Source organism: Cibotium barometz, chromosome 7 (assembly GCF_041138505.1).
Source record: "Cibotium barometz isolate CiBa-2024 chromosome 7, ASM4113850v1, whole genome shotgun sequence".
Taxonomy (NCBI): domain Eukaryota; kingdom Viridiplantae; phylum Streptophyta; class Polypodiopsida; order Cyatheales; family Cibotiaceae; genus Cibotium; species Cibotium barometz.
In genome coordinates, this window is record NC_141052.1 from 45,461,582 (window position 1) to 45,472,833 (window position 11,252).

Sequence of the window (11,252 nt, forward strand, 5' to 3'; positions counted from 1 at the left end):
AATTACTTTCCTTAAATATCATGTTTAAATGAATTCAAAGTACTGAATCTCTCACTTTTTGTATATCAGGACTAGAGTTGGAGTACCCTTTTGAAGAAATGAAAAGAAGCATGCCCTTCCAATCAGGGTTCGAGAAAAAGAATGGTTCAACTTAGCCTAGAACTTGTTCGTATTTGTGCAAAGCTTTTGCTCAAATTTATGGGAGAAGGAAAAGAATCCTCTTCAAAATTTTCAAGTTTTAGTTATATTTTGTTTAAAAAAAATAGAGGAATGCCTTGTCAAAACAATCAATTTCTTCTTCAAATTACAATGAGAAGGTTTTTAATCCATCTCAATAAGATGTTCTTCCGGAACTCTGCTTCCTTCCAATGATCTCTTTGGAATCTCATCTTGCAAGTTATTAAGGCTGTTTAATAACGTGCGTAACATCCGGGGGGCCACACGGCAGCTTTGTGTCGAGAAAAAGTCCCCTTAAGAAAGAAATAAAAACTCTTGGCCAACGTGGTGGCCGCCCGGCCCTAGGAGAAGGTGGCTGAGTTGAAAAGGGCGGTGGAGGTACTATTCCGGAGAATGGAGAGGACGTCGGAAGAGACGACGCAGCGGGGGGTTTTGTACTGTGTGATGGCGGCCCCTTTGGACAAGAAGCGGTCTAGAAGCCTTGAAAAGGTTCCACGCTGGACCACACAAAGCTCGAGGGCACCAATGGTGCTCATTTTGCGAGAGGTGACGTAGCCGGGCTCAACGAAGGCACGGTCCATGAGGGTGGCGCAATCGGCAAGCCACTGTTGGAGCTGAATATTATTTTCAATGAGATTATCCTCTTGTAATTGCTGTTGTTGACACGGCGGCCTCTTGTGCAGCTCGTCACTGGCCACCACCTCCCAGAAGATGACGTAGTGCCCCGGGGCTGTAGTTAGATATCGGGGTGGTTGCCAGCGTGGAGGTTTTTTCCGGCCACGCTGGCGTGGCCACGCTGGCAGCTACCCCCTGCCTGTAAAAAATTGACTATAGCTGTGAATGCGCTGCTTCCACCGCCGGTGCTTTGAATGCGCTGGTTCCGCACTCAAGTTCTGCGATTCGGAAGAACAGGTCCAAGGAGCTTCTTGATCTCGGTTACCTGCAATGGCAACCGCCGTCTCCGACACTTCTGTGACTGGCTGTTCTGGATCTCGGTTACCTGCAATGGCAACCGCCGTCTCCGACACTTCTGTGACTGACGCCCCCGTTGAACAGGTATGCGCTTGCTTAAGTAGTCGCTTTAATCAAAGCTATCAGTGTTTAATCCAAACGGCGCATCATCTGATTAGTAATCAGTGGGCATGTTAGCTAGGAGATCGATCCCAATAATCTAATCAAACTTTTTAATTACTTAACAGCTTTGTAGGACTAATTAAGTGAACGAAAAATTTAGACTAGTTAGATTATTGAGAAACTAAATCTTTTAGTAAGAAGGGTGATTTGGTGGTGGGTGATCAATGCGCCCATAGTAAAATAGCCAATTTCAATTTGCACTGCTGCAGAGAGAGGAGAGGGCAAGCGTAGTGAGAAGGCTTACTTGGAGAATTGGTTTCAGACGCCGGGCACTTGGAAGGCGGATAATGGAACGCAGTACAGCGTTAGCTTCAAAGTTGACAAGGAATTCGGGGTAACCTGCGCCGTCCTAGTGGAAAACCAGCACCCCAACCCTTTCTGTCATGATTAGCATTGCTGCACGTTAGTCATTTTGAAAACACGGCAGACCACCAAGGGGAGGGCGTTTGAAGAGGGCTAACCCCATGCTCTCTGCAGCAAGCATCTCCAGCGCAAGCAAACACAGACCTCGCAAATTTGCGAGCCGTCAACAAAGGAAGCCCTAGAGCAGCATTCGATTTTTTGCACTTGTATGATGAGAACATTACAGTGTAGATATTGTACTTAAGATCATTAACAGCTTGTTTAGCTTATACCTTTAATGTCTTGTGCTTTGATGTCTTTAGTCAATAATTCTGAAGGTGGTGGTTTTGTGCAGAAGAGCAGGAACTGCGAGACATTTTAGCTCATTTAGCAACAATCGATGGGCACCCCTGTTCCCACGCATGGTCTTTTTGATGTCTCCGGAATACAATGGAGACTGGTACACAATGAAAGGTCGAAGTACAAAGTGCAAAGAGAAGCTCGTATTCCATGGGATCATGTAGGCGAGTTTGTGAACAGAGAAGCACAAAATCCTGACTTCCCTACAACGTTTACGAGGTACTCCCACCATCATCGCACACCAGGCTCGCTAGTACGGCCATTCAAGGATTCATGGCTTGAGAGCACCATGTAAGTGTTTATTTTCCATTACCTTATTTAAATGATTAGCATGCAAGGCTTTAGACTTATACCCAATTATCATTGCCAATAGATATTGGTGTGCTTTTGGGACACGTTGTGCTTCCAAACGTGTATGCCATGTGCATGAACAATCGGGTGGAAAAGATGTAGAGTGCAAGAGTAATGTGCATGAAAATGAGCTTGACGATGGGGAGTTACATGGTTGTCCTACCATCAATGAAGACAGCGTAAAAGCCTCCACCAAATTAAATGCCAATTTGCTCAAGAAAGAGACTAAGCCAAGGCGGCCACCCAAGGCAGCAGGACAGCGCATTCGAGGGTGTCAATGCCATTTCATGGTGAATCGTCTATACTTGGATCCTAGCATCGCAGTTATATCTTATATTAATCCTTTTCACACAAATAAAGAAGATATTATCTGCCATGGGGAGCCTTGTAGGAATGAGGGAAACACCCTTCTTCTCCTCTCTCCATGGATTTCATTGGAAAAAAAAGTTTGGGTTTCTAACTTGTTGTTCAAGGGCTTTACTCCACAACAAGTTTTCGATGCACACATTCAAAGTTTGCATATACGACAAAGCAAAGAGCCCAAATGTCCAATGGTGAGGGATGACTACTTATTGCTCCAAGATATACTCAATATTGAAAGGAAACATGCTATGGAGACATATCAACTACATGATGATGATGCAGAGAGTACAAGGCGATGGTGTACACAAAATGCGGATATGATATTTGTTTACCAGGAGCAAAATCTTCAAGTACAGAAGGAATTCTTTTTAGGGATCCAAACCCCATGGCAAAGAGAGATTTGTGACAAGTTCGGAAATGGAAATTTGTTGGCTATGGACTCCACATTTGGAACGAACAAGTACAAGGTATGCTTCAATTCTTGTCTGTTTTCTGTCGTGTTCAAGTCAAGGTACTTGTACTTACTATACCTAAAATGATGTAGTTCCATTTGTATACAATTCTCGTATTTGACACACATCGCAATGGCATCCCTATTGCGTGGGTTCTTGCCTCAAGTGCCACCTTTGAGGCTGTGCGATATTGGTTGACAAAGTTTCGAGATCGCATGCTTGATCACCATAAATCGTGGCAGCCAAATGCTTTCATGGTGGATGATGCGGAGAGGGAAATTGATGCACTGAGGTAATTTTCCTAACATAATGCATGGTGCTTGGACAATGCTTTATGACCATTGCTTGGATTTGTACCCTCAATACTTGGATTTGTACTCTCAGGGTCGTTTTCAATTTGCCGGTGTACTTGTGCTTATGGCATGTACGTAGGTGTTGGCTAAAACACCTCATTCGAAAGGTGAAAGATTGGCCAACACGTGCGGCCATGTTTCGGATGCTTGGTAACATCATGAATATGCGGGGAGGGTCCTCGTCTTCATATGAGCTCACCAAGGATGAAGCTAGGGAAATGATATGCAAGTTCAAGGAAGATTTTCAAAGTGAGAAGGAGTTCCTCCACTACTTTGAAATGCAGTGGCAGCCTAAAATAGGTGACTATGATCTATTTTTCTTGCTTCAATGTGTTCCCAATGTGTTATGTTCTCTTATGGTCATATATGCTTACAAGTCTTCATCATGTTAGACATGTGGGTGCGTGCGACAAGGACATTGCCACATTCCAATCAAGACACGAATGGTGCAATCGAGGCGTACCATGGAGTTTTGAAGTACAGATTTCTAGGATCTTCTAAGAAAATGGTGGGGCGTCGAGTGGATTGGCTTCTTTACAAGCTAACCACAGCTTGTGTACCTCATTATTGGTACATACAAGTTGTGAAGGAAGGGGGATTCAAGAGAAACAATGCCATTGAGAAGGTAGTGGAGAGCTCGCATGAACGAGCTCTCAAAATTCCAGATGATTATGTGTCATTCATTGGTAGCAACATGAAGGCAGATGCTTATGTTCGAAGCCTCTCCAATCCAAACCAAGTGTACACCGTCTACAACTCAGATTGTCAATGGGCATGTTGTACATGCCATTGGTCCGAGCTTGGCAACATATGCAAGCATCAAATCAAGGTGATGCTCATGGCCGGTGTTCAGGAGCAAGGTATGGTGTCACATTGTGTGAGCATGTATGAAGATAGTGCCTTGGAGATGGTCCCGAGGAGACTACTTGAGATTAAGCCTGATGACCTCAACATCGGAGTGCCACTTGAGGATGATGCGAGCTTGGAGGAAGGGCACAATTGTGAGGATGCATCTTCAAAGTCTACACAGAGGTCAAGCTTGAATCATTTACATGACACTTTCCAACAACTTGTGGATTTTGTGCAGGATGATGCCGAGCTTATTCATGAGGCTACCACTAGCATGAAGAAGACACTTGGGCAACTACATACATTGAAAGCACAAAGAGAGGAGGGCATTGAGCTTGCAAAGTCTTTTGTACGAACTAGAGATGGCTTTGGGAATAGCTTGAAGAGAGCAAAGTCTTTCATTGAGAAAGGGATCAACAGGAAGAAGCGCAAAACAATGGATGACAATCAAGTTGGCACCTCCTTCATTGCTACAGTTAAGGGTAGACGCCCCTCCATGCAAGCCAAATTGGATGCACGTGCAGTTAAAGAGTCGATGCAAGCAACAATCGAGCTAGATGGCAATGACGCCCAGATTACATGATGGCATCTATATGTATGAATGTATAACCATTGTATCATGAAGCCCATATTACATGAAGGTGGATTTTCAAATCTATATTGATTTTGAACTATTTGTCTTTGTCGGGATGCACGATTATAAGTGATGTCAACATCATACTTGTGTCACGAGGAGAATGTTTCATAAAGGCAATTGATAGTTCAAGGCAAATAAACTCAAGTGTATACATAGTAGAGGCTATTGCATAAGTTATAGAAGATGTGAGTCCAACAAATGTTGTTCATGTTATGATGAACAATGCCAAAAATTATAGATCTTTTGGTACATTATTGAAACTCACTATCCACATTTGTATGCATTTGGATGTAATACACAGTTTAAATCTTGTACTACATGAATGGTATAATATTCTAGATACAATTTGGTTTAAAAACATTATAGGTAATTGTTGCAAAGTTAGTAAATTTGTGCTAAAGCATCAAAGAGTCCTTGATTTCTTCAAGGTGTATATGGTATGCATGCTAAAATTCCCTACTAAAACTAGATTTTGCACTCATTATTACACATTAGAATCACTCTTGCAAAATAGAGATGGAGTGCCAGAGACTTTTATATCCACTGCATTTCGCAAGTGGAAAGAAGTACAAACAACAAAGATTCATGTGCAAAGGTAAAAGAACTTCATTAAAAGAGTCACTTTTTGGCTAGTGATCTCATTTTCTTGTTGAAATCCTTTTACATGTTATCAAGGCTACAACTTGGGCGGTAGATGGTAGTCTAATGATTACATCTACCGATGCATATTTTGAACACACAACCACTAGTTCATATATAGGTGTATACATGTATATATACATAGTCACACATATTGAACCCACAGACTTTGGTTCAAAAAATGGTACACATTTTAAACCCACATCCATCAGTTCAAGTATACATATAATTTGAACCCACACCCAGTAGTTCTTCTCATCTGCTCCATGTCGAACCCTGCACTCACATCAGCCACTGGGAGACTACAAATACAGCTATGTGAAGCAAGGCGAGGAGACATGTCTCCACCATAAAGCCACATCATTATGTGAGCATGCCTCTTTCAGGCAGGGAGACATGTCTCCATCATAGCCCACATCATTATGTGAACTCCATTTAAAAAGCAGCTTTTACAAGACTTCAGGAGAAACTTTAGACTCCATTCACCATAGTCATGTTTTAGCATCCAAACAAGACTTATTTGACAGAGCACGTACCTCGTGTTTCAACTAGCACAAATCACATGTTTCAACATATCAAACAAGTCAGAGCCCTCCAATATTAACAAAAGCAACTACGCCAATAAATAATAATAAAGACTGTATAACTAGAGTTTAAAAAAAGTGTTGTTTTACAGTATGTGACAAAATCCACTTGGATGAAGTCAAGAAATAAATTCCAAGATCAAAAGCACCCATGAGCATCAGCATGGACATGGGGAACTAGATGCAAGTTAAACAATATGCGCTAAGGAAAAAAAAGAATATACATGGTGCATATCAACAATCTGCAGGCACTCCCGTGTGATCCACAATTCAGACCTTGCCATGCTGCAGCAACTGTCTGATTTATTAGGCAGCATCCACCTTCACAGCCTTCTCCAGCTTCTCCACTGGAACAGTTGGAATATAGCTTGCAAGAGGTACCTGCTTCCCCTTCAAGCCCTCCACAACTTGATTGAACTTCTCAGCACACAAAAGTGTGGGTGGAGCCACAAAGTGCACAGCCTGAGGAGCATAGGGCAGTTTCAAAAACTGTTTCCAGGCAGCATAAGTCCACTCCTCTGCCACAGGCTCGTAGGTTGCATAGTAGGACTTAGCTGTTCCTACTAAGCCATTAGTCTGCAAATCTGAAACAACAGACTTCACTGTTTCTGGGACTTGCCTGGCAACACCATATGCCTGAGATGACTTCTCTTTGATAGATTGAGGAACAACACCTTCTATGGCTCCCACTGCATCATCAACCTGCAAGTTGCATGAAAATCTGCCTTGGGGACTTCATATGTATTCATTAAAAAATGAATAAAAATACAACTAAGAGACTTCCTATGCACTCACATAGAGCACATATACATAAACAAAGGCCATAACACGTGCCTCAAACAGTTCACCTAATGAACGGAACATGAAAGGCTTTTCCCAACCTAGAACCATAATTACATGGGTAAGGACTGAAATCGAACGGTTCACCTAATGCATGAGTGTTTTAAGAAAAACCAACACATAGATACATCAAAGTACGCGAGAGATGCATCGAACATGGAAGCATCGACACATAAGACTGATGGCAAACCAGTCGACCTAAAGTATCCATAAGCACAAATAACTAACACAGCAAGACATACAATACTATAAACTAGGTCCTATGCTGAAGTGTTTCCCACAAATGCTGACATGTACATCAAGCAATAAAATTGGACTATGGAAATGGAAGGATAATGGAACACCTAAAAGGCATATGCATCCACACAAAAATGACTTACAAATGACACATTCAAATGACCCATTCAAGCAATGACACACACATGCAGTCATACATAAGACACCATGGATCACACACAATTACCTTTCTGTCAACAAACAGCAATATCTCATATGGTTTACCCTCTATCTTCTGATAGACAGGCCCAACCACTGTCCTCACGGTGCTTTCAACACTGTCGACACCATGCTTGAGTGGGCCTGAGCTGTCCTTGGCAAATTCATAGATGTTGGCCATGTACTTGGTAGCCTTATCAACAGCTACTTCCACGACACCAAGATACTTGAGACCTGACTGCTCTGTCTGCAAAGAGAGAGACAGATAGTCATACCCAGTAAGGACAATCTGATAGATTAAAATCAAACCAAAGTTTTGAACAATTCAAGCGAATATTAAAAAAATTGACTGCTTCTAAAAGCCCTCAAACGCAACTGAAGATTATACCATGCCCACAGCCAGATGAACTGATAGTACATGACCAGGCCATAGGTTTCACAACTTTAACAGAACATTACTGTCTGTAAACGACAGCAAACTCCAATGTGATTCCCTATCACATGGCAATGCCACCTATAACCTGATGAAAGACATACGTATAATTTCATTTACCGGGGGATCACATGGCCGTATCAGATTTGTCCCAGGCCTCATACATGGATCGGCATCCAGATAGATGCAACACATTATCGAAGAGAGAGATCCGAAGCCACAGCGCATACCTGTTCAACGGGGGCGTCAGTCACAGAAGTGTCGGAGACGGCGGTTGCCATTGCAGGTAACCGAGATCCAGAACAGCCAGTCACAGAAGTGTCGGAGACGGCGGTTGCCATTGCAGGTAACCGAGATCAAGAAGCTCCTTGGACCTGTTCTTCCGAATCGCAGAACTTGAGTGCGGAACCAGCGCATTCAAAGCACCGGCGGTGGAAGCAGCGCATTCACAGCTATAGTCAATTTTTTACAGGCAGGGGGTAGCTGCCAGCGTGGCCACGCCAGCGTGGCCGGAAAAAACCTCCACGCTGGCAACCACCCCGATATCTAACTACAGCCCACGCACATTACCCTCACCACATCTCCGAGCCGATACCTATACAGTCCTGTGATCAAGCCAAAAAATGGAATACAACGAGAGTTAGAATCTTGATCCCCATTTATCGAACGATTAAAGCATTAGGCCACACTTTCTTTTTATGTTAAGAGAGAGGGAAGGGGGGCTTGTGACAGCAGTTGAAAGACAGCAATAATAATGTGCGTGCAGCTGCTGCTGGTATAAGGAAGGAAGAAACTCGCTTACCCCATTGGGTCGTCATGACGATCTCGTACTCCTGGCCAACTTTCACCTCAGCGAGGCCAACGGGGGAGCCCTCGTCGTACGTAGCAGCTGAAGAGCTGGTGGGACCATTGAGAGCAGCGGCAGCGTTGTGGTCGTCGTCAACGGCGCCGCCGGCCTTAATGCTGGTAGACCTGTGCAAGGGGATGAACTCGAAGAAGGCTAGGCTGGGCACAAGAGTGAAAGAAACGCCGCTCGGGGGGCTTGACCTCGGGTTAATATTAACCCCGATCCAACCCTCGGTGGCACCATAGTCAGCGCTAACCAAGGGCACCTTCGAGCCTGCATAACGCTGCAGTTTCTCCATGTAAGTCTCCATCGCCCCCGTCATTATCGAGAGGACATATTTACACCGGGGCCACAACGCCTCTATCACTCCATTCCAATCACCCATCATCAAACCTCTACACTTCATCGAGATCCCTTCTGCTAGCGTAGGATTTGGACTCAGAATGTCGCCTACTGCAACCCGAAGCGTATGATCTGTGATTTTAGGGCTTAATTTCCCTACCCTGATGTCTTCGCACAGGTCTTGCCACTCGCTTTCCAAGGCTCTCAAAGCCTCCACTAACGTGTATGCAAAGGGTGAGCTTAACACTTCCACTTCTTCACTGTAAAGAAGCCCGCATAATAAGTGGCAATACATGGACTGCCTGCAGTCTGAGCCAAGTACCACCTCGTCTGGACTGCATGCCCTCATCCCATTGCGCTTCTGCCTCAATTTGAACACATCACTCCTAATCATGTGGGTCGTTGCAGTCCCAGCCCTTAATCCTCCTTTTGTAGGGAAGAATTTCCCACAAAAGAGGAACTCCAGTATTCTTGCTCCTGATTCGATCGGATACACGCTGCAGGATATACAAGTACACAATTCATTATTAGTTTTAAAAAAATCGGATGCGCATATTCAAGAATTGTGAATTATAATGCTTAAGCTCTTCTTATTGCTCTCTAGGCAATATCACAGCAGCAAAGATATAAATATTGGTGCAAATTATTCAAACTACTCACCGATCTCTGAATGCAGCAGCGATACTAGCCACCGCCAAAGTGCCCGCCTTCAAACCTTCATGGAATGGAAGGTATTTTTCTCGTGTATCAGTAGTTCCAGAGCTGAATTACATACAGTATGCAAGAATTTCATGAAGGATTAATCGAATTTTGCACTGACGTATTTCATGAATGAACAATCGAATTATGCAGCACTTCAGGAGTCCGTAGAAAAAAAGAAGCAGAGGAAGAAGAAGAAGTAATTCATTGATTGACCTGGACTAATTACTGCATCTTCTTCGAGACAAATAATACGTGCTTCTTAGATTACAAGAAGAGCAATTATACATATATATATATATGCATACATTAATAATGCAATCGAAGAAAGCAAAGAGAGAGAATGGGATTGAATTGAATACTTATAATTTGTATTATATTACACACATACCTTAAGCAGATGGCATCGATGGGAGATGCAGTAAGAATGGATGAATTTTCACCATCCACAATCCTCTGTATGTAAGGCTTCAAGTCAGCGTGGGTGATCATGGGCACACAGCTTTTGAAAGTGAGGGGATCAATACTGCGTCCGTCGGTGGGCAAACCAAAATTTTGAAGATACTCGCAAGAAGCATTCTCTTTAAGTATAGAATTTAACAATGACTCTTGAACTCGAGCTGCGTTCTGGGTCATTTCCTCGAATCGAGCAATAGTAGTGCAGGGCTGGATGTCAATACGAGGAATAGGAAGGCCAGGCATTGCAGTGATCAAAATTGAAGTGGTTAATATTGTGTGGCAGATCTGTGGTCGAAGTACAGTTGTGCTAAAGTTTAATTATCTCGTGTGTGTGTTTTTGGGGGGGTCTGCTGCTGCTGCTCTGAAGATGTGGTATACACTTCTTCACAGAAAGAAGAAGAAGAAGAAGATGTGGCCATATACACGCGCTGAAAGCCTTTATATAAGAAAGAAGAAGAAGCTATGGCCGTATACACGCGCTGAAAGCATTTTTAATATTCTACTGTACACACAACATGCTCCACTTTACTATTCTACTGAGAGACCGCCGACCAGTGGCGACACCGCAGCAGCGACTGCCATCAAGCGCTCGGACAAGGCGCCACGTGTAACTTCAGGAGAGAATCACGTTTTTCTTTTATCGCTCACACTGGTACTTCACGGCCCACCTACAGTGGTTCGATTTTGTACACGATCCGGGCAGTCTCCAGGGAAACCTATTTCTTCATTTCTCAGCGCCGATGTAATGTTATTCTTGTAAGACCCCACCGACCTTCCCTTTCTTATTTTGGGATGTTAATGTTTTTGTGTGTTTATTAATCCTCTCGTCAAAATTCGGGAACAAGTTCAACGCCTTTGTATATGAACAAACCCACAAACATATACATACGAACGTATATGTGTATATGTATATGTACGTACATACATATATATATATATATGTAAGTATATATATA

At 43.3% G+C, this 11,252-nt stretch overlaps 4 protein-coding genes across 4 annotated transcripts; 2 read left to right on the forward strand and 2 right to left on the reverse strand.

Annotated features, from left to right (window-relative positions):
- Positions 1 to 2,010: 2,010 nt before the first annotated feature.
- On the forward strand, positions 2,011 to 3,133 carry LOC147637072 (uncharacterized). Its single transcript, XM_086801000.1, has 3 exons — positions 2,011 to 2,304; positions 2,387 to 2,635; positions 3,010 to 3,133. Exons 1-3 carry the CDS (start codon positions 2,054 to 2,056, stop codon positions 3,131 to 3,133), a joined length of 624 nt encoding a protein of 207 aa, XP_086657126.1. The 5' UTR covers positions 2,011 to 2,053.
- LOC147637073 (uncharacterized) lies at positions 2,767 to 5,037 on the forward strand. The gene is made up of 5 exons (XM_086799889.1): positions 2,767 to 2,918; positions 3,010 to 3,194; positions 3,346 to 3,471; positions 3,564 to 3,832; positions 3,925 to 5,037. The coding sequence occupies exons 2-5, from the start codon at positions 3,145 to 3,147 to the stop codon at positions 4,962 to 4,964; spliced, it is 1,485 nt and encodes a 494-aa protein (XP_086656015.1). The 5' UTR covers positions 2,767 to 2,918; positions 3,010 to 3,144; the 3' UTR covers positions 4,965 to 5,037.
- A 1,244-nt stretch (positions 5,038 to 6,281) lies between these two features.
- On the reverse strand, positions 6,282 to 8,435 carry LOC147637074 (small rubber particle protein-like). Its single transcript, XM_086800692.1, has 3 exons — positions 8,180 to 8,435; positions 7,545 to 7,763; positions 6,282 to 6,943 (listed from the first exon to the last, which is right to left on the reverse strand). The coding sequence occupies exons 1-3, from the start codon at positions 8,288 to 8,290 to the stop codon at positions 6,548 to 6,550; spliced, it is 726 nt and encodes a 241-aa protein (XP_086656818.1). The 5' UTR covers positions 8,291 to 8,435; the 3' UTR covers positions 6,282 to 6,547.
- Positions 8,342 to 10,704, reverse strand: LOC147637075 (jasmonoyl--L-amino acid synthetase GH3.5-like). The gene is made up of 4 exons (XM_086800690.1): positions 10,229 to 10,704; positions 9,799 to 9,900; positions 8,752 to 9,635; positions 8,342 to 8,554 (listed from the first exon to the last, which is right to left on the reverse strand). Exons 1-4 carry the CDS (start codon positions 10,537 to 10,539, stop codon positions 8,496 to 8,498), a joined length of 1,356 nt encoding a protein of 451 aa, XP_086656816.1. The 5' UTR covers positions 10,540 to 10,704; the 3' UTR covers positions 8,342 to 8,495.
- Between the last annotated feature and the right edge of the window lie 548 nt (positions 10,705 to 11,252).

Excerpts from the sequence above, each read along its gene's own strand:
- LOC147637072 (XM_086801000.1), top strand. The coding sequence starts at position 2,054 with ATGGGCACCCCTGTTCCCACGCATGGTCTTTTTGATGTCTCCGGAATA. Across the intron at positions 2,305-2,386 it reads TCATGGCTTGAGAGCACCAT|ATATTGGTGTGCTTTTGGGA; the intron begins GTAAGTGTTTAT and ends CATTGCCAATAG. Across the intron at positions 2,636-3,009 it reads GCAGGACAGCGCATTCGAGG|AGAGTACAAGGCGATGGTGT; the intron begins GTGTCAATGCCA and ends ATGATGATGCAG.
- LOC147637073 (XM_086799889.1), top strand. The coding sequence starts at position 3,145 with ATGGAAATTTGTTGGCTATGGACTCCACATTTGGAACGAACAAGTACA. Across the intron at positions 3,195-3,345 it reads TTGGAACGAACAAGTACAAG|TGCCACCTTTGAGGCTGTGC; the intron begins GTATGCTTCAAT and ends TCTTGCCTCAAG. Across the intron at positions 3,472-3,563 it reads AGGGAAATTGATGCACTGAG|GGTCGTTTTCAATTTGCCGG; the intron begins GTAATTTTCCTA and ends TTGTACTCTCAG.
- LOC147637074 (XM_086800692.1), bottom strand. The coding sequence starts at position 8,290 with ATGGCAACCGCCGTCTCCGACACTTCTGTGACTGGCTGTTCTGGATCT. Across the intron at positions 7,764-8,179 it reads CTGACGCCCCCGTTGAACAG|ACAGAGCAGTCAGGTCTCAA; the intron begins GTATGCGCTGTG and ends CTCTCTTTGCAG. Across the intron at positions 6,944-7,544 it reads TGCTGTTTGTTGACAGAAAG|GTTGATGATGCAGTGGGAGC; the intron begins GTAATTGTGTGT and ends TGCAACTTGCAG.
- LOC147637075 (XM_086800690.1), bottom strand. The coding sequence starts at position 10,539 with ATGCCTGGCCTTCCTATTCCTCGTATTGACATCCAGCCCTGCACTACT. Across the intron at positions 9,636-9,798 it reads GCTGCTGCATTCAGAGATCG|CGTGTATCCGATCGAATCAG; the intron begins GTGAGTAGTTTG and ends TATATCCTGCAG. Across the intron at positions 8,555-8,751 it reads CGTCATGACGACCCAATGGG|GACTGTATAGGTATCGGCTC; the intron begins GTAAGCGAGTTT and ends GCTTGATCACAG.